At 35.6% G+C, this 26,161-nt stretch overlaps 2 protein-coding genes across 2 annotated transcripts; both read right to left on the bottom strand.

Moving 5' to 3' along the window:
- Positions 1 to 1,621: 1,621 nt before the first annotated feature.
- Positions 1,622 to 9,396, bottom strand: sqlea (squalene epoxidase a). Its single transcript, XM_048153593.1, has 11 exons — positions 8,858 to 9,396; positions 8,138 to 8,366; positions 7,769 to 7,946; positions 6,758 to 6,854; positions 6,434 to 6,547; positions 6,177 to 6,348; positions 5,913 to 6,008; positions 5,246 to 5,388; positions 4,803 to 4,899; positions 2,918 to 3,005; positions 1,622 to 2,787 (listed from the first exon to the last, which is right to left on the bottom strand). Exons 1-11 carry the CDS (start codon positions 9,122 to 9,124, stop codon positions 2,595 to 2,597), a joined length of 1,674 nt encoding a protein of 557 aa, XP_048009550.1. The 5' UTR covers positions 9,125 to 9,396; the 3' UTR covers positions 1,622 to 2,594.
- A 5,476-nt stretch (positions 9,397 to 14,872) lies between these two features.
- rnf144b (ring finger protein 144B) lies at positions 14,873 to 25,416 on the bottom strand. Its single transcript, XM_048153066.1, is given in 8 exon segments — positions 14,873 to 15,476; positions 15,706 to 15,795; positions 16,822 to 16,966; positions 17,065 to 17,269; positions 21,331 to 21,391; positions 22,649 to 22,753; positions 25,251 to 25,376; positions 25,378 to 25,416. Coding segments are annotated over 8 exon segments (939 nt in total). The 3' UTR covers positions 14,873 to 15,308.
- Between the last annotated feature and the right edge of the window lie 745 nt (positions 25,417 to 26,161).

Consider the following 26,161-nt stretch of genomic DNA (forward strand, 5'->3'; position numbering starts at 1 on the left):
CATGATGAATCAAAGTTCATCACAAGCAGCTTTTCCACAAGCTGAGAAGGACAACACTAATATATAGAAGGTGCACACAGTGTCATTCACACACACACTAAACACCATCATGGTAACATGCATGAAATTTTAAAAATGCAATAAATATTATTTTAACATTAGATGTAACATAAAACCCTAATGTACATAACTGATTAGAAAAAAATGAGAAAAACTAAGAAGAAACAGAGTTATTTCAACGAAAATATATCAAATGTGAAGTGTCACGCAGGGAATTGTGGGAATGTCAATTTACGGTGTTTCACTGTAAATTTTACAATGAATTGTTATTTTTCACTTCCAAAAACTGTGAATTTAACGGTATTTTACCGTAAAATTACATTAAATGTACCGTTAGATCTATTACAGTTATTCACCGTATATAATACGGAAACTTTCTGTAAACCAATTGACAGTTTTTCACCGCAGCATTTTTACAGTCTTTTACTGTTAAAATCACGGTCATTTTTTACAGTGTGTGACACTAATGTGAAAACGGACTTCATTCGTGTCAATGGAAAGCATATTTGTACTGTCTGAATATAGAATTCACCATATAGAAACTAGTAAATGTGGGAACAAATGACAGATCACAGCTTCGGCGTCTGTTTATAGTGTAGGAGGGGGCGGGACTTCAGATTCTAGAGAGCATTTGATTGGCCAGAAGATTTGACGAGAAACTGAAGTGCGAATGCTTATATCTCCTAAATGCGAATTTTGTCATAGTTTTGGAACACACCAGCTTATTCATAACCTTAAGGCCAACATAATCATACTAAAAGCTAAAAAAATTAAATTTTGATTTCAGGGGGACTTTAAGGGGAGGTGCTGAAAAGTTTGCAGGATTCATGACGTCAGCCAAAAATAAAAATTGCCTCATAGATTTAAAAAAAAAAAAAAAAAAAGTTATTTAAAATTTTATTTTTTAAAAAATTACAGAGATATGTCTAAGAACAGGAATAATTTAATGTGCTAATTATAAAAACGATGATGATTAGGCTATATGACGAGGATTTCGCGCAACTGTCACAAACGGTTATTGTTGATTTTTGTTTGTTTTTATTACCTATTTTTAAACTGACATCAGCTCCATCAAGCTTTGACATGACAACAGCGAGATGAATTGCCGCATTTTGAACCTCAAAATCTAAATGCAATTTGAATTCGCATCAAACTACGTCACAAAACTCGCACACGATATAAGTTAGTGCTTTGAAAAAATGGGAGGAAAAAAAAAAGTAGGCGCTTTGATAATGAGGTACAATGATGGGGTGATTGACGGGTGTCAAAAAGGGAGGGTCAGTGCTTTTAGGAAAGGAGAGTTTTGAAGCTGCTGAGGCGGGTAGGACCGGTTGCCATGACAACACCGTTCCAATTGGCTTTCTTCACAGAAAAGCACTAAGAGTTCTGACTGTATTTACCTTTTGTTTATATCTGTAGTCCGCTGCTGTTTTAGTAAATATGTTCAGCTTCATTCACACTAATGACTAACATGGGATGTTGAGCAGGTGTCCAAACTACTATGACAGCAGGGCCTGTGATGCTGTGAGAGGAAAGTGTATATGCAGCTGTAGAGTCTGTATGTTTTTTAATCTTTTTATTTTGTGCCGTTATTTTCATCCTGCTGGTACAAGAGCGCCACCTGGTGGACATATTGTAAGTTGCACAAAATCTTACTGTAGTATTTTATACCACAAACCAACATCCAATTATAAAAGAATGAGAGATGTTAAAATGCAAAGCCTGTAAAATAGGTTCACAAATGTCTCTGGGTCATTCCAGTCTTTCAAACTATATTTGACTCCAAATATATATATATACAAAGGGGGCAAATTAAATGAAAGAACGGTCGAGTGGCTACATACACTGAGCCAGAAATATTATGAACACAAATATGACACGGTCATAACCACACACTCATGCCTGAATAAGCTCACATCCGGAATTGATTAAATCTTCACATTAAAGCTCTTGTCCTCTTTCAGAAAATATACACATGATTTAACTTTTTATAGAATGCCACATCCATTACAAATTACATTTTTGTAACATCACTAGACTTGAACAACAGAGAAAGGCAAAACTGATAATGGAAGGCCCTTGTGAAAATCAAGACACATACACACATTTGAAAAAGTTTGAAAAAGCAAAAAAAAAAAACACTGACAAGTGCTTAAACTACAAATGAGATGCAGCCCCATTGATTGTCCTTAGTATTTTGAAAACAATTAAAACATTTAGACAAGTCGAGCAGCCTAGTGGTTTAATCATTATTTTGCACTTTAAAATAAAGCACAGGATTTTTCACCTCATTTAATTGCAACGGGTCAAGGCAAATTTCTCTACATCATTATAAAAATATAAGGCAGGGTCTTTGACTATTAATATCAGACACCATGTGAAGAATACAGCCGAAGGATTTCCTCATCTGAGACTTGTTCCTTTTTTAGTCTTCTGTCTGACAGGAATCCCTTTTTCCCAAAGAAAACGAGGCACTCGGACGTAGCCACCAGTGGCAGAAGAAATTAAAAATCAATTTCTTTTTCAGTTCCTTCCTAGTAAACCAGGTATTGTAACTCCGAGTAAATGAGAGGAAACATCACGGCACAGGCTCTGTACATGATGGCTCCGCTATTGACCAGCGCTCGTGGAATTGTGAGCCAGGATTCGGATTTGAAGCTGAAGTAAATGGCGTACAAGGCCACCGCGAAAAAGTGACCGATTAGAGTCAAGGGTCTCGGCGACAATCTAAAGAAAAAAGAGATTAGTGGTGTGACAGTGTCTCTGATGGATCTTGGATATCAGCAGATCTGATTTGAGGACCACACTGATGTGGTTTAGATGGGTTTTCAATGGCGGATTGTTTGTGAATACTTACACGGATAGAAGGCCGATCGGTCCATTGATACATTCTCCACCAAGTTTGAAATAGTGGAAACAGGCTTTTCTCAACTGATGCAGTGAATCTGAAAATAAACAGAAATTGTAGATATAACAAACTACAGTCAGTGTTGGGGGTAATGTATTACAAGTAATGTGCATTATGTAATCAGATTACTTTTTTGATGTAACAATGTATGTATAGGCTGTGCTGTATCGTGAATAAGTTACGGCTGAAGGGCGTTGTTAGGCACGATGCAAAGCGGAGTAACCCCTTCAGCCGTGACTCATTCACGTACAGCACTAGCCTCGAATACCTTATTGCTTTAATAAAACGGTTACCGCACAATACAAATATTAAAGCCAGAAATATGTATCAATGCAACTTTCATGAAGTAAACTTTCACTAAAGCATTCCTTCCGCCGGAAAAAATAGTCCCTGACCGTGAACAGCAACAGAAGTTACATTTTCACGCCATTAGATGGCAGTAAAGACTGTCTTTATGAGTGTGTCAGTCAATAGTGAAGACTTTTACATTGAAAAGGCTGAATTGTTTTGAAAATGGAACAAGATGCAACTGGCAAATGCTTTGACTAGCACTGTCAGTCATGGGAAAACCCCTTAACTCTTAAAAAGACAAGATACTGCAGCGGACTGGCATTTAAACAGGACTGACCTGAAGGAAAATGCTAAATCTGAATGCACGTAATAAACTCGCTCACTCGATCTCTTTCTCACAATACTCTTCTACATAATCCAGTAAGCTGCAATGAACAATATCAATTGAGAACAAACAGTTTACGTTGCTAAGAGTGGTTGTTAAGGGTGTTGTGTAGTGATAAAGAGAACCGTTGAGTGAAGCTGTCATAGCCATGTTTTATCGTGAATAAAACACAGCTATTGACCAATCAGAATCAAGGACAGGAACTTACCGTTTTATAATACTTGATAAATTTACACATTAATATTTGAGTTACTTTTTTAAAAAAGTAATGCACATTACTTTTCAATTTGTTGAAAGTTGTTGAAAAATGTTGTTGAATGCAAAAAAGAACTTCTCGGTTTAAAAAAAAAAACACTTGAAAGGCCTGGAAGAGCGAGTCTCAGTCACGTGAGAAAAAGTAATGCAAAAGTAACATAACATTACATTCCATAAAAAAGTAATTAGGGCCCTTAATTATGCAGAACTTTAGGATTTAATATAATTTAAACAGATGAGTTATAAAAAAAATTCACCCCCCTCACAGTTGTCATGAAGGGCAAAATTAGCTATATAGACCAAAACCACTTTTTGTACCAGGCTGTAAACTTATTTTTTTTCTGTTGTAAGTTGGGCATTTTAACATGGGGGGGCTATGAGATTGACTACCTTTTGGAGCCTTTTGGAGCCAAACACATTGGACCTGATTGCTTTCGTAGTGTAGACGCTCATGTGAACATACACAAAAGACTACCTACTCTCCACCTACTGACCTAATGCTTAAACTTTATGGGAAGCGGTCTAACCAGTCAGGATTTAAACTGTTAGTTGGCTGGAGACCCAAGTTTGGTTCGAAGATGAAAAACGTACCAAGCACAATGTTCTCTCACCATTCCTGATTTCTAACACGGCCTGGTCTTGCTGCTATCAAAGCAGAAACAAAAGCTGCTGCTCTCCATATGTTTTTCTGTCATCTCCAACCATTCATATGTGAATAGCGCAAGCTTATTTTGTCCATTAGATCGAAAGATCTGAAAAAACTCATACATTTACCCACCCATAGACCCAAAGAAATCAGGACAGAAGTGGTTGAAAGTGGATAAGAGAGACACGGGGTGTAAACATGAATGTGTTTCTCTCGTCTACTTGTGATCTGATATAAGAATGTGTTTCGTCACTTACTGTCGGTCGCAGCAAACAGCTCGTACAGCGCTTGAGCCAAGATGTTCACTACAAATGAGTGAGATGATTTCCGCTCCCAGTGGAATTTTTTCTTTGCCTGACAACAAAAACATAATCTCATTTCTCAGTTTCACTATGATCACATCTGCATTTAGGCATTCATCCATTAAAAACCTGCTGAGGTGCCTTACTGTCTACTGCTTAAGGCTTTACACTTACTTACTGTTGTACCTAATCTAATAAGCATAAATATACATAAAAGCTACAAATATCAAGTAAAATTGTTAAATTCGGTTAATCAAGAAGAAGATATCAACCTACAGTATGTAGTCAACTCGCTAAGTTTTGATGTTAAATGTTCCTGTTTTCATATGATTTGCAGTGACGAGCAGCAATGAAAGGGATCTGATGTTAGCCGTTTCTCAATCAGATCTTCTGGTTACCTGGAGCACAGCTGTATTGTCATAGAGATCAGGGATGTTCTTTAGCAGGTCTCTCCAGATGCGGACGTCATTCAGCACAACGCTCATCCCGCCACCGGTCAGAGGATGACGCATGTTATACGCGTCTCCCAAGAGCAGAACTCCTAATGGAGGAGAGGTGGGTCATCATTTGCAACACATTTTTTTTTTTTTTTCAGAATTCTTTGATGAACAGAAAGTTCAAAAGGATTTATTTGAAATAGAAATCTTTTGTAACATTCTAAATGATTTTACTGTTACTTCTGATCAATTTAATGCTTCCTTGCTTTTTTTTTTTAATGTTAGTGATTTCCACAACAATATAAAGCAGCACAATAATAAGAAGAAATGTTTCTTAAGCAGCAAATCAGCATATTAGAATGATTTCTGAAGGATCATGTGACACTGAAGACTGATGCTGAAAATTCAGCTTTGCATCACAAGAATAAATTACATTTTAAAATATATTCAAGCAAAAACAGATGAATAACATTTCACGATATTACTATTTTTACTGTATTTTTGATCTTATAAATGCAGCTTAACATAGACTTCTTTCAAAAAATATTTAGAAATCCACATCTTTGGGGTGTGTGTGTGTGTGTGTTGATGTACTACTGTATATAGAGAGTCATTCCCTATGGCTCACCTTGTTTATTGACTGGTGAGGGTGGCAGGAAGCTGGCAGGCATCGTTCTCAAGCGATCATTCTGCAATGCCAACATGAACGGCTCCTTCAAGTGCTCTGTGTAAGCAAAACAGACATATTTGTGAGCATTTTATTGTCTAAATGTTTAAATTGTGTTGTGCTCTATATAGAAATACAACTGTAATGAGAAGTATTTTAGAAATCCACGAGTATAAAAAAGGACCATTTTAGCAGTGAGGATAATTTAATGTCTAAGTCCGATACCTGGCAGTTGGGGGTAGATTTTTTCTGTCATGTACTGCATAATGTCTCGGGGCATCTCTCCTCTGACATCCACCAGAACCCGAGTCTCATTGGAGGAGATCTGATAGATCAGCACTGGACTGGGATCAGCTAGAACCAGCTCTGCATGATTGGGCTTGAACTGAGGAGAGTCCTGGAAGAGAACATGACCGCACAATGAATCATTGTGTTGCTTGGGAATTTTAACAGAAGTGTGCAACCGTCACTCTTATATTTACCTTCATTATGCATCCAACAAAATGAGACGACACTTTAACTTTCCCAGAAACCAGATTCTTACGGAACTTGGAGAAACAGCCGTCAGCGACTATGGTCAGAGGAGCGTGGATCTCCTGAGAGAGAGAGAGAGAGGGTAAAATTACAGTGAAAAAAAGAGTTTATTTTATCATAAACTATGACATATGTGAATAACAGTGTAGCTTACAGAAGTATTTTACCTCCTGTGGACGATTGCCAGAGCAATGATCCATTTATCAATACTATATACAACAACATCCAAATATTTTAACAAATATTTCAATCGAGTGTCAGTGTGCCGTTACCTTGATCATCCCAGAGTCTTTCTCCCTGTACTGAATTCCTGTCACACACTCATCTTCTTCCTCCAGGCTGGTCACCGTTCCCTCCACGAACTTCACACTATACAAATATGACATAATATTAAACCCATCAATCTCTAAATCCTTGAAGACAAAATCCCTTACAAAGACTCTTTACAAAGTTGAACACTAACACCTAAAGAAGATCTACACTGTTAAAAATAAAGGCTCTAAAAAAGGATTTTCACAGTAATGCATACATTAAACTACATTACCCATGATGCTGTACAGAAATTTACACCAATCAGAGAGTTGAGCAAGCAAAATGCTGCAAAAGATCTCGTTAGCTCCGCCCACTTCCATGAAGAACTGCAAATGATGTAATCGGGTCTCCCTACGCTCTCAAAATACTTATATATTTGAATATTTATGCATATTTTTGCAATAAACATATTGTTTTTATATACTGTATATAATCAATATTTTTAAATAAGCATCTCTATCGTTTTTAATTCGATTATGCTGTTTGCAATGATTCATGGGATTGTAGTTCTTTCTATCACTAAAGCTATTAAGTACACAGTTTTGTACCTTTTTTTTTTTTTTGTCTGATTTTCAAAAACTTCAAATCAAACTTTGCAATGTTGTGATTCACCTAATAGCTGGTTGGCTTGATTCATGGAAATAAAAGAAATTTTAAATCCCTATGGGAAAAATGAATGGAAAGAATACTTCCGGAGCCAGCGCCGCTAAAAAAGTGGGTGGGATCTGTTGCACTCTATAAAGAACCTTGACTGACAGACAAGTACTGTATAATCTCATCACATGAGGTCTAGTCAAAAATCATATTATGCAAATGTGTGTTTTTCTTCACAGTGGTTTTATATGTTGGTGGTTTCAAACACCTCTTTAAAACACTTTCAGATTTGAATAATTCTTAGAAATAAGAATGATAAGCATGACATGCAAGATCATAATCATAAATGGAAATTTCAAATGGCGTCAGGTATTTACTTGGGCTCAGCGAGGGCAGCTCGACGCAGTCCCATGATAAAGCGTCCATGGTGGAAGGCTCGTCCACCCTGAATGCTGTTCTCCTGCTGGGGATACGGGATCTCCACCTCCGTCCTGCTCTCCAGGTCATGGATCACATATCCATTCACCACATGGGCGTCCAGACCTTCAACAGTACCTGAGAGAAGACAAACAGAAAGTTACGAAAGATTGTGACTTTGTGAAAGTTAAATACAAAGCTACAAATGTGAATTTGGATATTACAGATCTATCCAAAGAACACGACAAAAATATGAAAGGAGGATTTGAGCAAGCATGCATTTAATAGAAGGATCAGACTAAGTGTAACTGCAAACAGGGGATCTGTACCCTCCAGGCCGAGTTCTTTGAGTGCCAGAAATCCTCCCGGCTGCAGAAGTTCTCCCACTATCCGATCTGGTTCTTTCATGTCCCTCTCCACCACCGTGACTCTCCGGCCATCCCGGGCCAGGACAGCGGCCATGGCTGATCCCAGAACACCAGCACCCACTATAATGACCTCGGGATCCTCTGCCTGATCGCACTGACTGTCTGTTGCCCTCCTTCGCTTTACATCTCTCTAGTTAGAAAGATTGTCAGATAGAAAGCAACAGCTGTCTTTATTATAAAATTATCAATATTTATTTGTATTTTTTACATTGAAAATTTATAAATATATATAATATAAAAAATGTATGCAGTCGCTCTGTAAAAGTTTGGGGTCAATCTGACCCCAAGGGACTAAAACGTTAGTCCAATTAAGGGACCAATCTTCTTTATGGACCCCTTATAATGTAATAGAAGAATAAGTGTGTGTTTTATGTTTAAAAAAAAAAATACAATTATATGAATGAAAGAATTAATGAATGAACTCTATTTTTGTTATATTATTATTATTATGATCGCACAATTCGATTCGATTGTTTGTAATAAAACTCAAAATGACTCTTTATTAGCTGTGAATTATTTCCAGTGATCATATTAACTTCTTGAAAGTTGAAATTGACTGCATGAAAACTAAATGCTCAACTATGAAATCAGAAACAAAGTATGATCAAAAACATATCTCACCTTCTTAGAAGTTCGACTACAGCTGTCTGTACTAGACATGGAGAAGAGTTTTTTGGTCGGAGAGAATCTACTCAAGAGTTTGAGAGGCATCTGGAGAAACTGAGGCGCTTTGAGGGTCTGTCCGCGGAACCCGAGACACGTGAACATCAGCCCCACGGACACGCACAGCAGCGCGGCCACTATCAGCTCTCTGGGCGCATAACTCACCAGAGCATCACATTTCTTATAGATATAAGTAAAACTTGCGATGCCAAGAAAGGTCCACATGTTGAAAATCAATTTATAAAGAATAATAATAGCTTTATGGCGTTCAAAAATGACAATAAAATCTATTTTCTGATCACCTGTTCTTTTCTTTTGAGTTATTCCAAGAAAAAACTATTTTGAAAAAAATAGTATCCGTTTTTCAGAGTAAAGTAGGGCATTCATTTAGTCAAATGCCTCTTATTATAAATAATCATAAATAAAAATTAAGTATCCAGGTGCAGTCGAGTTAGTTGCGACGCTTCTAGGTGATGCTGAATAATTTATGATAATGAGGGCGCGGATCCTCTTGCAGTTTGTAGACGGCAGCGTCCCGCCTCCTCTGTTTAGAATGAGCCAATCAGCTGCGAGTGTTCGGTGAGCAGAGCTCACGCTATCTGGCCATTGGCCAATCCAAGGCTGCTGGTTGGCGAATAGATTGCAGTATGATGTGATGTCACAGAGAGGTTGCGTTTGGCAGATGTTACGAGAAAAGAGCGTCATTTCATGTAGTCCTAAATGTCAACGTTGTATAAGAATTGATTGTATTAAAGGGCTAAAAATACATTTATGCCTTTAATTTGGGGAGAATAAATAATCCAGAGCCCAATAAGTGCATTGCCATTATTATATAGGACTGTTTTGTTTGTTTATACATGTAATGTGACAAAATATATTTATATGTTAAACTAAAAGGCAGAGATTAACAATCACAAGTTGATTGGTCCAGAAAATACATTAAATAAATGATAAAATATTATCATAATCCCAGGCTGATAACATTGTTACATTGTTTTGCTTGATGAACTCAAATAAATACATTGTGAACATTGTATACATGATGCATACAGTATTGAATACATATCTGCACACACACACACAGAACACACATTTATCAGAAGTAATCTGTTCCAGATCACACACCGAGGTAACCAAGGATGACCAGACAAACTATTTTTTTTAATTTTATTTTTTTTATTCAATGCCACAAGAACATTATGTATTACATATTCACACTATCATATTAACATTAGCTGCCAGAAAAAAAGAAGGAAATATTACATAAATTTCAGTGCTTTCAGAGCATTACATGTTTTCAGTGCTTTTTTGTTTTTGGTTTGCTCCAAAAGATTTACATATATAATTTAAACTCATTTATAAAATGTGAAAAATTTGGTTTACATTGAGTCCACTTCTTCTTATGTATATGGTATTTTCCCTAAAATAAACAAATTACATTTCAAATTTTCATACTCTGTATAAAAAAGTACATCAAATACACACATTTCTATCATACAATCAAGTTTTCTATTAATATAGAAAATAATAATCTTGTATATATACAGTGAAAAAACAGATGCAAAATAGTTTCTTTTTCTTGTCTACAAAATTTACAGGTATAGGAAATACTGAGCTTAAATCTGTCCAAAACATGCTTAGCATGGATGAATTCTATGAAGTATTTTATAAGACACTTCCTTAATTTTGTTATTGATACAGAATTTATTTGAAAGTTTCCATGCTTTAACCCAAGAGATATTGCCAAATAAAGAAGACCAGAAAAATCTTGCAGCAGGAAAGGATACAGAACAACTATTAAAAACAAATCTGTAAAATGAGAGTGTGTGGCATGATGTCATTATGATGTCATGATGACAAAAGAAAACCTTATCCTCACACCACAAAAACTATGGAAGCATTAAAGGATTAGTTCACCCAAAAATGAAAATTCTGTCATTAATTACTCACCCTCATGTCGTTCTACACCCGTTAGACCTTCGTTCATCTTCAGAACACAAATTAAGATATTTTTGTTGAAATCCGATGGCTCCGTGAGGCCTTCATAGGGAGCAATGACATTTCCTCTCTCAAGATCCATTAAGGTACTAAAAACATATTTAAATCAGTTCATGTGAGTTCAGTGGTTCTATCTTAAAGGTGCCGTAGAACGTCTTTTCAAAAGATGTAATATAAGTCTAAGGTGTCCCCTGAATGTGTCTGTGAAGTTTCAGCTCAAAATACCCCATATATTTTTTTTTATTAATTTTTTAACTGCCTATTTTGGGGCATCATTAACTATGCACCAATTCAGGCTGCGCGGCCCCTTTAAATCTCTCGCTCCCTGCCCTCCTGAGCTCTCAGTGCAGTTATACAGTGCATAAACAAAGTCCACACAGCTAATATAACCCTCAGAAGGATCTTTACAAGATGTTCGTCATTCATGCTGCATGCATGCGTCGATTCCTGTGAGTATAGTATTTATTTGGATGTTTACATTTGATTCTGAATGAGTTTGATAGTGCTCTGTGGCTAACGGGCTAAAGCTACACTGTTGGAGAGATTTATAAAGAATGAAGTTGTGTTTATGAATTATACAGACTGCAAGTGTTTAATAATGAAAATAACGACAGTCTTGTCTCCGTGAATACAGTAAGAAACGATGGTAACTTTAACCACATTTAACAGTACATTATCAACATGCTAACGAAACATTTAGAAAGACAATTTACAAATATCACTAAAAATATCATGATATCATGGATCATGTCTGTTATTATCGCTCCATCTGCCATTTTTCGCTGTTGTTCTTGCTTGCTTACCTAGTCTGATGATTCAGCTGTGCACAGATCCAGACGTTAATACTGGCTGCACTTGTGTAATGCCTTGAACATGGGCTGGCATATGCAAATATTGGGGGCGTACATATTAATGATCCCGACTGTTACGTAACAGTCGGTGTTATTTTGAGATTCGCCTGTTTTCCGGAGGTCTTTTAAACAAATGAGATTTATATAAGAAGGAGGAAACAATAGAGTTTGAGACTCACTGTATGTCATTTCTATGTACTGAACTCTTGTTATTCAACTATGCCGAGGTAAATTCAATTTTTGATTCTAGGGCACCTTTAATATTATAAAGCGACGAGAAAAAAATAAAGACTTTTCAACAATATATAGTGATGGGCCGATTTCAAAACACTGCTTCGGAGCTTTACGGATCGAATCAGTGATTCAGAGCGCCAAAGTCACGTGACTTCAGCAGTTTAGCCGTTTGATAGGAGATCCGAATCACTAATTCGATTCGTAAAGCTTTGAAGCAGTATTTTGAAATCGGCCCATATTGTTGAAAAGTTGTTATTTAGTTTTTTGGCGCACAAAAGGTATTCTCATTGCTTTTTAACATTAAGGTAGAACCACTGAACTCACATGAACTGATTTAAATATGTCTATGGATCTTGAGATCTGTCTACAGAGGCCTCACTGAGCCATCGGATTTAATCAAAATATCTTAATTTGTGTTCTGAAGATGAACGAAGGTCTTACAGGTGTAGAACGACATGAGAGAGAGTAATTAATGACATTATTTTAATTTTTGGGTGAACTAACCCTGACAAGTTTGGGGACAAACTGTCTTAAAAATAATGTCACCATGATTAAAAAAAGTCCTAAAATAGGCGTAATTTTCTTTGTGCAAAATATAATTGTATTTGAAAACCATGAAATGTTCACCCAAAAACTTAAATAAACAATATTTAAATGAAAAATGGTTCTAAATGACAGTTCCACCCCCGTCTAGTCACTGTAATCATGTGAGACGCTGGGCCGCCGTGTTGTGCTTCTCAAGCGTCTGTGTGTTTGAATGAGTTTGGCCTCTTCACAGTCGAGTGTTTAGTCAAGAAGATGCTCTCGCAATCATGACGATTCACTGACACGCTCAATGCTCTCTGAGGATGTTTGAAAGCCACAGCAGCTCTGCAGGAGGACTGACAAATGCTGCTGTTCAAAAGAATCTGCACACATTAACAAGGCGCTGAGAAATCAGAAATTATTTGTATTTCTCTCTCACACACACACACCTGAGCCTCACATCTTCTGCATTTGATTATTATGATCATGTGTATTAAAACAGCGTCTGGTTTTAGGGGTTTGTGTTTGGGATGCATTTCATTTTGTATCCATTTAGCTTTTGACAGTAAAAATAACAATGATTTCTTCTTATCTGACAGTTTTTGGATGGCAATGTGTCTATTTTTATATATAATGTTCATGTGGCCTCATTAAAAGTGCCTTCATTCCTTATAAAACAAAAAGCATTGTGGTGGTGGTACTATGGTACAGTGATGGCATCAGATGGTAACACTTTTATCCAAAGTGACTTACATTCAGTGTTGGGGGTAACGCATTACAAGTAACTTGAGTTACATAATCAGATTACTTTTTTCAAGTATTTCTTGTAAATTCACAATAAAATATATGAGTATTTTTTTCAAATAAGTAACATTGTTTTCCCATGTATTGGCTGACAGCTCTCCTGTCGTCATGTTGAGAGAAATCGAAAGTAAGTGCAGAGGCGTCGTGTGTAAACATGACGGCTATTGTAGCTCTAGACTAAATGTGAGCGTTTACTCATCTCACTTGCACAAAAGCAGAGACAGTATTCCTCAAAATGTATAAAAACTGTGAAATTCAGTCTCAGAAAATTGCACAAATACAAAGTATATTAAACAAATATACTTTATGTATTTAATCTCACTTTAAAAACCAATGTCTTCAACCATACTAACAAGCAAAAATGACTTAAGATAAACATCACATTTGTGATCAGCCTGAAGCTTATTAATTTCATTTATTTATTTTTTTATTTTTAATTTTTTTGGTGTGGAAGGGCCTTTACATTTGACAAAAAATAACCTTTTTGTTGTTATTAAAAAACAATCGAGCAAGCCCAGCCCATGTGAGGAAAAGTAACGCAAAAGTAATGTACCACATTATTACTTTCCACAAAAAAGTAACTAAGTAATGCAATTAGTTACTTTTTAGGGAGTAACTCAATACTGTAATGCATTACTTTAAAAAAAGTAACTTTCCCAACACTGCTTACATTGCATTACATGACATTGCATTCAAGGTATGGTCCAAAAACATATTACTGGTATTTATTTATTTATTGTTAGTTAGTTAGTTAGTTAGTTAGTTAGTTTAACCCTGTGGATTTTTTAAAATATCTTTCTTTAAAGCCTGTGACTCTCTAACTCACACACTTTGAATAATTCTTGTTTTGCATTGATTTGTTTCTAATTTTCAATAACGCAGTTCCAGCTGTAACCACACGGTGTCTCTCTCGCTTTACTCTGCACAGATGTCCCAAACCTGTGGAAGCAGTTCAGACTCATGATTTTGTTGACTTCGTTACAAATGAACGACAATTCCAATTTTAGTCTAACGCAGAGCAAAATTAAACAAGATTTAGACACCTTTACAAAGAAGTAGTGTCGCAGTTTACCACGGTACAGTCATGGTATTACATAAAAGTATATTACATGACTTCCATTCCACTTATATCATCGATTTGTCACACTACCGTGGAGTATGTCAGTTACCATGGTACTTTTTTGTTTCTTTTTGTTTTGTGTCCTTATTTAGATAAGTTTTAGTAAACAGGCACTGGTTTTAACAACCAGGAAACATTGACTCACTTTCAAGCAGGAATGTAATTTTCCCCAGCTGGTGAAATACAGTACAACCGTTTTCTCCGTGAGAAATGCTTCCTTTTTCATGTTGTTCAGTAAATAGTTTAATTGCAGCAGACACTACTGTTAGTATGAGCACTGAAAGTACTGATCTTGTTTCTAAAACTCAATGAACTGTACAGAAATAATGGTAAAAGACAGAAAAATAGTGTATATTATTTAATATGCCTATGGGTGTGTAACGTGAAATATTATGTTTTCTAAATTCTGACCCTTTTACCATATGAACAAAGAGAAGCTGGTCAGTTTCAGGTGTTTAGTTTATTGTAATTAAGTTATAAAATATCTGATGCAGAAAAATCAAATGTAAAAAGAACACAGAACAGAACCCTCTCTTAAATACAGTATTTACATATTATAGTACAGAAGAAAAACAGCAGGGCCTTTGGTCTACATGGAAACAAAAAGAGTTGAACTCACTGCTACAGTCCATTCATATTTTTAACGTAACCTCTATAGCACACATGAACAAATGTTTTGGCTTAGCGGAAAAAGGGCCATCCTTTGAGGATGTTGTCCACTCAATAAACATGTTTATTTTTCCCATAATGCACCTGAAGGCAAAATAAATCCACCGAATTTACCAGGCACTGAGAATGAGGCACTTGTGCACCTGGTTAGCGAGACTGGGGCTTGGCACGTGGAAAATGCTACACATGTTCATTACGAAGAGTTCTCCTATGCGGTGGAATCTGACGGCTTCTTATCTATCCTCTTCTTCTTTTTCTTGGTCTTCTTGGCTTGGCAGGGTTTGCACACACAGCACAAGATACAGGGAGAGGCCAGCAGCAGCAGTGGTGACGTCACTAGCACGATGATGCTGACGCCCACCAGTATACCGACCACCTGAATACATCACAACACAAAAACAACATGAAGTCTAACCAGAATCTTGCCACTACGGAGTAGTTGTCATCTAATTACATGATAACTTTATCTTGCTAATAAAAATGAGAGGGAAAAAAATCAGGTTCTAAAAGGCGCTTTCTAAAATTAGTCATCAAAGTCATTTGAAAAACAGTAAACGTCTGACATAGTGAAAAAAACAAAAACGCAAACTGGCATTCCGGCTCACCTGTGTCCTGTTCCACATGACGGAAGCTCTGGAGTGTCCCAGCTTGTTTCGGCACGGTCCTTTATCGTAATGTCTCAGGAATATATCGCCCTATAACCATAGAGACTTTATATTTATTCATTCAGCATGATGCTTTAATCCAAACGTGCTTACAAATGAAAAATGGCACAACAACAAAAAAAAAGAAATAAATATTTATTATTATTATTATTATCATCATTATTAGATTAAAATTTATTTTTAATAAAATATTTCAAAAATATTTTATATAATTTAAATGTAATCATAAATTAAAATAATATTAAAATAAAATAATTATTAAAATAATATTAATTAAAATAAATAACAAAATGATTATATACTATTTGCACTTTTTAATTATTAATAATTATAATTAATAATATTTTAATATAAAAATTATATAATAATAATAATATAAATTATTATTATTATTATTATAGTTAACAATAGACAATTTTATCAGGAAATGTAATTTTTAATTTTAATAATAGTAAGTTTATTATATTTTAACAATAATAAGATCATTATCATCATCATACTTATATTAAAATTGTTTAATAAAATATTTCATAAAAATATTTGATCTATAATTAAAATAAAAAAATAAATAAATTTTTAACAACAGATTATTTTATTTTATTATCTATCGATTTTCTATTTTCACTTTCAAAAATAGTAAATGTATTATATTTTAATTATTATTATTATTATTACTATTAATTTAAAATAAATACTATTAAAATACTATTATTATTAAAATTGTAAAATATTATAATTAACAATGGATCATTTTATTATGAATTTGATAAATTTTCAACTTTAAAAATAGTTAGTGTATTATATTTTATTAATTACTATAATAATAATAATTATTATTATTATAGTAACGTGTGCAAAAAATGCTTCTACAATTGAACCATTTCTAATAAATCAAGGTATAATCACGGTACCATTTTCAAAAAGTATATACTTTAATGTGGTACTGTTATAGTTAAATCATGGCACTTTTGGAACACCATAGTATTTCTATTGTCATAGTGTCCAAAAAACTTTGTGTTGGTGGCAGAAGATTTGGAAACCCCTAGAGTCACTTACGTCCAGATTCTGTAGGCAGTACCAGCAGAAGGTGTGTTTGCAGCTCTTGCAGAGCATCTGAGCACAGCCCTGATTGCGCTCTATGTAGACGCCACACACAGGACACTGTTTAATCATTGCATCAGTATCAGCGCTGCTCAGTCCACTGCAGAGACGACAGACAGAGCATGTTTATGTAAAGTCAGAGGCCGTGTTATGAATGATAAACACTTGTTTGTTCATGTGGAAATGGGTCACACGGACCCGTCTGCTGACGGTGCCATCAGTGGCTGGTGCTGGGAGCAGGAATGACCATCTATCCAGAGGCTTCTGCAGCCGCAGCAGAAGACGGCATGGCACACGGGGCAGGGCACAGGAACCGGTTTGCCTTCGGTACCGGGCGTCACACTGCACACGGCCTGGCAGTCCAGAATGGGGCACCAAGCCTTACTGGGGTCCAACTGAACTCCTGAATGAGACCGAAAGAAAGAGTGAGGAAAACCCGTGCCAAGCCGGCAATGACATTATACTTGCTTGCAAAATTCACTTCCTCATTGACAATTTTTCTCTTGAAGTTTACTGTTAACAATCAGAAAGCCAACTCCGGAAGACTTCTGCAAATACCAAAAGGCACACTTTACTTTCACACATTCTGTCTGACATGACAGACTGTCTAGACGATCGCTAGCATGTTGGGAGCGGTTCAGATGCAGACAGAGACGGTGGAAGAAGCTGTCTGAATAAGCTCATTGTTTACGCTGAGCTGGACCCTGGCAGACATGAACTGAGACTCAGAGAAGCAGCAGCATGCTCTTACTTGAACTTCATGATAAAAACAGAAAATCGTGACTCTTCTGATTGTAAAATATACAACTAGTTACCATAAGCTCATTTTTGTGTTTTTGCAGACAGTAGCCTGAGGTTGCAAGCTATCAAGTCATGAATTCAATGTAATATCCAGTGTTTCAGGTAACGCATTAAAAGTTGCATAATCAGATTACTTTTTTCAAGTAACTAGTAAAGTAATGCATTGCTTTTACATTTACGATAAAAGTTACTTTTTCAAATAAGTAACGCAAGTTTTTAACTGACAGCTCTCCTGTCCACATGTTGAGAGAAATCGTAAGTGCAAAAGCGTTGCGTGTGCCGTGTAAACATGATGGTTATTCTAGATTAGTTCTAGACTAAATGTCAGCATACATTTACGGTGCGTTCCAAACGGGATATATCGCCCTCCGAAGGGCACTTCGGAGTGAAAATAATCATGGCCACCATATTGAAGGGTCGTTCCAAACCAAAGTGCTCAAAACTGGCCACTTCAAAGGGCCCTTCGGAATGAAGGATTTCGAAGGGAACAACTGATGGACACTTCGGGCCCCCATGATCCTTTGCACAGGGAAGTTGTTTGACGTCACAGAATGGGTACAGGAGGTTAGGAGTTCGATTTTAACTATAAAGGTATGTATAATATTTTTCTGTACTACTGTAATATTTAAACGAGTTAGATTTGGTACATTATTATGGTCAAAATGACATTGTACTTAAAAAAAAAAAATACTTTACAGCTCATTTATCAGTCCATTCAAATGTTTCAAATACATAGATACAATAGCCTACATGCGGTAAACCTAAAATAAATAAATAAATAATAACGTTAAACAAAAGGCGCAGCTTGCACAATTTATCCTCCTTGGTTGTCTCGTTAAGATGACGCTGAAGTGCGTTCCAAAAGAACAGTTTTTTTTACCCCTACACCCTTCATCCCTTCGAAGCTCTCACTCCGGAGGGTAAACCCTCTGAAGGGATTAGGGCATAGGGATGAGCCCTTCCGAATGGAACGCAGGGTTACTCATTTACTTCTCCTGTTTCCTGTTCTTCTTTGATCCAGAATGGCAACACAGCTGAAAGGTTAGTTTGAGCTGCGCCCTCTACTGTACAGGCGTGAATTTGCATTTGCTTCAGTCTGACGCTCATTCATTTAACTTTTATTGCGAAAGGACTTTTACATTTGCCAAAAATAGAATTTTTTTTGTTGTTATAAAAACAAACAAACAACCCAGCCCAGATGAGAAAAATTAACACAATGTAACGTAACATTACTTTCCATAAAAAGTAAATAAAGTAATGCAGTTAGTTACTTTTTTAGGGAGTAATGCAATATTGTAATGCATTACTTTTAAAAGTAACTTTCCCAACACTGGTAATATCTCACATAAGATGACTTTGTCAGGTTATTTTTTGAAGGCAGCAAAGATGCATCCTTCCCTTGCTGCGAATATCCCACAATTCTGTTTCTGTAGTTTCTTAACTGGTTGGAATAAAACTGCAGTAGCACCTGGAAGACCTAATTTAGTTCATAAATTATTTTTTTCAACTTATTCAATTTCTGACAAGAATAAGGTGTTGTTGGTGTAATTTAATAACTGCTTTGTTATGGCTAAAGAATCACGTTAAATTATTAATTTATTAACCTTTCTGACTGAAAGGCCTCTCATTGTCCTACCAACACAACAGGTGAAGGCTCCCTGATTTCCAGGATTTCTGCTTGTTTACAAACTTTTATTAACAGAAACATGGAGAACTGATATTAAATTAATTATCCACAATCAATTTTGTGACTTCAGAAGTTCAAGAACTTTGTTCTTCAATTAAAAAAAATTGTTACAATTATTATTAATATATTAAAGGGGTCATGACATGAGAAATCAAATTTTCCTTGAGCTTTTGACATATAAGAGGTCATCATACTATAAGAATATCCTGTAAGTTCTAGAGTTGAAAACTTCCTTGTTAGTCCAATAAAAGCTTTTATTGACACCAGGCCCAGCAAACGACAGGTTTTTCAAAGTGGGGATCTATAACGTCAAAGGGCAGCAAGCACCGCCTCCGCAGAAGAAGATCAACGCCTACTTCATCACTGCCTGTTTAGCCCCGCCCACCGATTCACGCATGACATGCAATAGAATAGGTAGCCTAAGTAACATAGGCCTGTGTGGTGCTAAACCGGATCAAGTTACCAAGCAATAAGCATGCTGTTGAGGATTACAAAATACTGTGCAGTGCCTGGACTTGACAGTAATGCAACATGTAAGTAACTGTGTTAATTACAATTCCTGATCTGATATGTAATGATTCATGTACAGTCAGATGTTCTTTGTCTGTGTGTCAATAAATCAAACTTGTGACTAAACGTCAACTTGCGTTGTTTCTCTTGGTAGGATGAAAATAATCTTTTATTTAACGGTGATTAAATTATATAAAGAAATCGATCAAAGAAAGCTCCCTTTGGAATCGTTGGAGCAGCGTGAGCTGAAGCTGTCAGTCAAACAGCGTAAGTTTATCAGTGACTGACACGTGCAAAAGTCACGTTTTATTCAACGAATCTCTTAGTTATATCGCGTTTGCTCTGTTAGTGAAGATGAAACCATTCATTAGTGTGCAGAAATTGAGTTGCAATGACGAGATCACTGCTTTCATGCGCTCAACAACACGTCTGTGATCGGCTACAGTGTTCATCTCTGCAACCTTTCATGCCACAATCTAAATATAATGCCATAGATCTAAATGTAATACAACACTTTTCACGATTACCTTTAGAGCTGTAATAGTAAAAACGCACTAAAAGAGAGAGAAATGGAAAAATGTTAGCCAATCACAGCAGTGGGCGTTTACACTGAAGTCTCACAGAAGACACGCCCCTTAAAACAGAGCGTTCAAACCAGAGGGCTAAAATCGAGGTAGGAAAAATGCCTTTTATTTATAAATTATGACAATTTTTGATGTAAAAAGCATACTAACATTATAAGTGACCCCCAGGAAACATTATAAAACAATACAGTTCATGACCCCTTTAAACAACAGTAGTTATTATTATAATTATCATCATAATTATTATTATAAATTTCAGTTCACTTTTTTTATTTTAATTTGAAGATTGATCATTTTAATATATTACTAACAATTTATCGGAAGTTTGCTGAGACCCCCTACTAGGCTCCACAGTGCTAGATCAGTAGACATTGTTTTGTGGTGCCTTGGAAACCTGTCGGGAAAAAGAATCCTTAAACGGTGCCAATATACAAAAGGCCTTGATTAACTGGGTACCAAGTTGTGCCAAGTTAATGTGCCAAGCAAGCTGTTGCTGTGGTAAAATTACTGTCTGTACTGCCTTTGTTTTGTTTTGTTTTTTAAATCAAATGTTGATTTCGTTTCACACTCGTTTTTCCCTCTGAATCTGAGCAAAGGCCGGCTATCACAGGACAGGTCATAGTCTAAAAGATCTGATTTTGATCATAACTCATTTTTGGTCAATTTTCATTTTTTACATTTTAAACTAGAAACAGAAACAACAGAATATAGCTAAAACCAGCAATAACCACTGACTGACATAAATACAGTCTAGTAGTCTTTATCTCTCACTAACGCTTATCTGGAACTGCTTGTTCCTGCCAATGATGGTTACAGAAACACTACCCTTCAAGAGGGATTATGGGAAGTGGCACAAACATGCATGCATACTTAAGCACGTACCTCTTTCGAATCGGAGCCGCTGATAGAGCTCGATCTGATCACTAGGGGCAAAAGAGGTGAGCTGTACAAAAAAGAAGGATATGAATTTATATTCAGGTGATGTTGGAACATGTCATGTTTGAGCCACAGCACACAAACAGGACATCATGTTTGCAAATTAGCTCTTATGTAAGGGATAATATACAGTCAGCTGGTCATAATTGCAAAAAAAAAAAATAGACACATGATCCTGCTTATCACACATCTACATACTGAATCAATAAAGGAAATACTGATTTGAGTAAAATATATATAAATATTACACAACATGAAAGAGACGGTAAAGTCATACAAAAGACGTTCAATGTAGCATGTACATGAATATATCAATATTATAAATCATAATATTCCAGTTTAAATATGACAGGTAATATTTTTCGTTGTACTTTGATTTATGATGCATTAGTTCACAGAACAGGTTGGTTAAGAACATGAGGAAAAAATAATACTAGGATTTGTGGAAACATTCAACAGTATTGGAAAACATTCATGATAAATAAAGCTATTGTGTTCTTGAGCCTAATGCTGTGGTTACCAAAAGCAAAACAGGCTAAACAAGCCCAGACAAATTTCATCAGACTTTTTTGTGGTTTCACTTTTGATCTATTTTAACTTAAAAATAGTCGCTAGAGTGTTCTGTGTGGTTGCCAAGTGTGGTCAAATGAGCCAAGTCCCAGTTAATTTACACTAGTGTTTCATAGTTTGGGGTCATTAAGATCTTTTTGTAAAATAAATTAATACCCTAATTCAGCAGGGATACATCAAACTGACCAAAATTATAATAATATTTCATAATATTACTGTATTTTTGATCAAAGAAATAATAAGAGATTTTCAAACACATTAAAAAAATCTTATTAACCCTAAACTTTTGAACGGTAGATAAGGGACCCTCCTTCAGTGTAAGTGATTTTTATTTTTATTTTGTCCGACAGGTAATTGCTTAGAAAAGCAAAATAGCAAAAATAGCACACCTCTTCTCAATACATGAGCTGAGAAATCATTCGTACCTGTAGCAAAAACATGTCATGGCAAGTTAACTTTAGTACTTGGGGTCTGAGATTTGAACAGACCCCTAACCTGAAGTATGAGCAATAGTTATAATGATGCTTGCTTCTGTAAGCCCTACTAATTAAAACAGATGTTTGGTAGTGGAAGGATTTCTGTTGTCAGTGTAAACAACAGTGTTTGCGCAGTCAATATTAGTAGCGTGATCTATGGAACTGGAAACTGTTGTTGACTGAGAAAGCAGGACAGAGAGCGAGACAGACAGAAGTACCTCAGAGTCCAGCAGAGTTCCGGTGTTCTTGCAGGCCGGATCAGGACAGGTGATGGCACTACCTGCGCCTCCCCGAATAGCCAGCTGGACATACTGCCTTAAACACTGCAAAGACACGGTTGCTAACAGTTCATTATCTGAAGTGTCACATTTTAATAATAATAAAAAAAAAAGTTTACACTTTATTTTAAGCAGATGTATTTACATTGTACTTACTCAAATAAGTACTAAGTAATATTAATTAACTAAATGTAGTTAGTCTAGAGACGGTTGGGGTTAGGTTTAGGGTTAGATACTTATAATCAGTGTTGGGGGTAACGCATTACAAGTAACTTGAGTTACGTAATCAGATTACTTTTTCAAGTAACTAGTAAAGTAACGCATTACTTTTTCAATTTACAACAAAATATCTAAGTTACTTTTTCAAATGAGTAACGCAAGTTACTTTTTCACATTTATTGACTGACATGTTGTCCCCATGTTGTGAGAAATAAAGTGCAGAGATATTGTGTGCGCTGTGTAAGCATGATGGTTATTGTAGTTCTAGACTAAATGTGAACATGCATTTACTCATCTCACTTGCACAAAAACATTCAGTATTCCTCAAAATGAATAAAAACAGTGAAATGCAATCTCAGAATTTTTGCAAACCTGTAATAATTCACTATATTAAATTACACAAATATACCTTATGTATTTAATCTCAATTATTAACCAATGTCTCTGCTGCTGACCTTCAATATATCTAATTCAGCCATACTAATAAGCAGAAATACTTTAGATTAGATTTAGAAATAAGAACTAGAACTTCCTTCTCCTGTATCCTATTCTTCTTAAATCCAGAACGGCAGCACATCTGAAAGGTTTGTTTGAGCTGCGCCCTCTACTGTACAGGTGTAAATATGCTTTTCCTTCAGCCTGAGGCTTATTGATTTCACTTTTGGTGTGAAAGGGCCTTTTTTGCCAAAAATAGAACTTTTTTGTTGTTATTAAAAAACAAACAAACAAGCAAGCCCAGCCCCGGTGAGAAAAAGTAACGCAAAAGTAAAGTAACGCATTACTTTTCATAAAAAGTAACGAAGTAACGTAATTAGTTACTTTCTTAGGGAGTAACGCAATATTGTAATGCATTACTTTTAAAAGTAACTTTCCCCAACACTGCTTATAATTATGCATACTTTACTGTTATTATTGTAGTAAGTTACATGTAGTAATGTGTAACTATGTCACCTTAAAATAAAGTGTTACCAAAAAATATTATACACACAGATTTTTAAAAACACTCCCTCCATCATCCATTGCTTGGACAGACAGTCTTGTTCCAAAATCACAAAATTTTAGCATTTTTTTCTGTGCCAGGATCAGGGTTTTCTGGGATCATAATAATATCTTTTGGTTGAGATATTATCTTTATTTTATTTTATTTTATTTTATTTTATTTTATTTTATTTTATTTTATTTTATTTCAAACAAAAAATGAACATAAAATAAAATGTATTAATACAATAAGTGTGTTACAACATACAGAAGGAAAATACAATATCTATAAAGTGTTATAAACAATAATTGCATATGTCCGAAAAGGAACAGGATGAAGCAAAAGAATGAAGCATTTTTCCCCCACCCCTTATACAACTCTAAATAGTTCCAGTATATATTGTATATTTTATATTATATATATTTTATATATTGTATATTTTATATTATATTATATATATGTATATATATTCATAGCAAGATAACAAATATACATTAATCTTAAACACCAACCAAATTTTTACGTTTTGCAACCCATCACCTTATAATCACAATCTCAATCCAATAACTATTATAAACCAAAAAATACTAATAAAAACTATTATAGTTTTTGTTAATCTTTTGAGTTTTTTTTACATTTTTTATTTTCATTTTTAGTTAGTTTTAGCAATTTTCTTGTGCATTTTTGTCATTTTATTAGCTTTTGTGTTTAAAATGTTTTTCTAATTATAGTCTATATAGTTTATTTTTTTTTGTTAATTATTTCAGTTTCAGTTATTTTAGTACAAGAAATTAAATGAGAAATTATGTAAGATTAAGGTTTTTTTTTTTTTGTTTTTTTTCAACTTTTTCATAAGGTTTTAGTTTTAGTTAACTACAACAAACCTGATCAGAATGAAACAATATTTGGATAGAGTATTTCAGGGGAATCAGTCATTGAATGGAAGTTAGGAAAAAATATTTAAACACTGAAAAAAATGCACACTTTAAACATAGCTTTAAATCACAAAAAGTCTAAAGATTTGTAAGTCTGACCCACAAGATTTGTTTCGGAGGAACAAAACATGTTCAGAGAAATAGGCTGGTCTTGCCTAATCTTAACTGGCATGTGAAAGAAAACTTCCCCCACTCTGAACACAATTGTGCTTTTGTTTACCATATTTCTGGCCTTCACGACTACCTTGGGTGTTAATAACCCAGACCATAGCTAGAGATACGGCTAGATGTATGTAAACATGATTTTCTTACAGAGCTAGTACTTCTGTAATGTGTGTTATAGCAACTACCTATTCTGCTACAAGACAGTTCAGTTCAGTTTTAAAGCTAAAGACAGATGTCTTCTTACCTGCACACAGAACACACAGTTACAGGACTGCAGTGTGCTGGTCTCCGGTTTAGGGCAGTCGGTCAGGCAGAGTTTGCAGTGGATCGTGGCTCTTTCTGCCTCCATGCCTGCCTCCTGTAGTTGTTTAGCCCTTAAACTTCAGAAACAGTGAAGCGACGTCCTCCATGCTTCTGAAGGATACGAGAGAGGAACAAACACAGTTGAGGCAGATAGATTGCAACGTTTTCTAACGTCAGAACGGTTTCCGCTGCAGGCAGAATGTAAACTGCAATTGAGCAACAATGTAAAACCATCATTCTGAAATCAATTTGCAGTAGAATTGCACACAAACATTACAGAAGCGTTTAAAGACTGTAAAAACTCACTGTTAGTCAAAGGCTCTGTTATTAGCCGACTGCCTAATCTCATTTGTGTTGTGTACACCCACTCAAAACCTGCTCGACCTGCCCTGTTTATGTGATGCCAAACAAGATGGTCTGGAAGAACCAGGAAAGATCTAGATTCCACCCTGAACGAACTCACTGCTTTATAGATTCTTCCAGTCAAATTCCCGTCCCGCATGGCGACCAAATCCCAAACGGGAAAAAGTCATAACAACATAATCCAGGATAAAGCTAGATTAGAGGGCCCCGCCTGCCTAGACAGGTCAGAAAAATAGAGAACAGTAGGAAAGAGTGAGGTGGAAATAATGGTGACGTTCATCCACAACGCATTCATGTTTCCTTTGTCACAATCAATGAGGATAACATCACTGTCCTAAATGTCCACTGTCTCTGCAGTCGGTATCGATTGGCGGGACACGTGCGACGTCCACTGACACTTGCGGTATTTTTTTTCTGCCATGTCATTTTCTTTTCACCAGTGAATTTGCATTGTTTTTCACCGTTTAGACTTTCACCTCTTGTGACAGA

The sequence above is a fragment of the Megalobrama amblycephala genome, linkage group LG13 (assembly GCF_018812025.1).
Source record: "Megalobrama amblycephala isolate DHTTF-2021 linkage group LG13, ASM1881202v1, whole genome shotgun sequence".
In the NCBI taxonomy this organism is placed as follows: domain Eukaryota; kingdom Metazoa; phylum Chordata; class Actinopteri; order Cypriniformes; family Xenocyprididae; genus Megalobrama; species Megalobrama amblycephala.

Coding starts and splice junctions, on each gene's coding strand:
- sqlea (XM_048153593.1), bottom strand. CDS start 9,124: ATGTGGACCTTTCTTGGCATCGCAAGTTTTACTTATATCTATAAGAAA. Junction 6,349..6,433: donor TTGTTGGATGCATAATGAAG/GTAAATATAAGA, acceptor GTTCTCTTCCAG/GACTCTCCTCAGTTCAAGCC. Junction 6,009..6,176: donor AATCTACCCCCAACTGCCAG/GTATCGGACTTA, acceptor TTGCTTACACAG/AGCACTTGAAGGAGCCGTTC.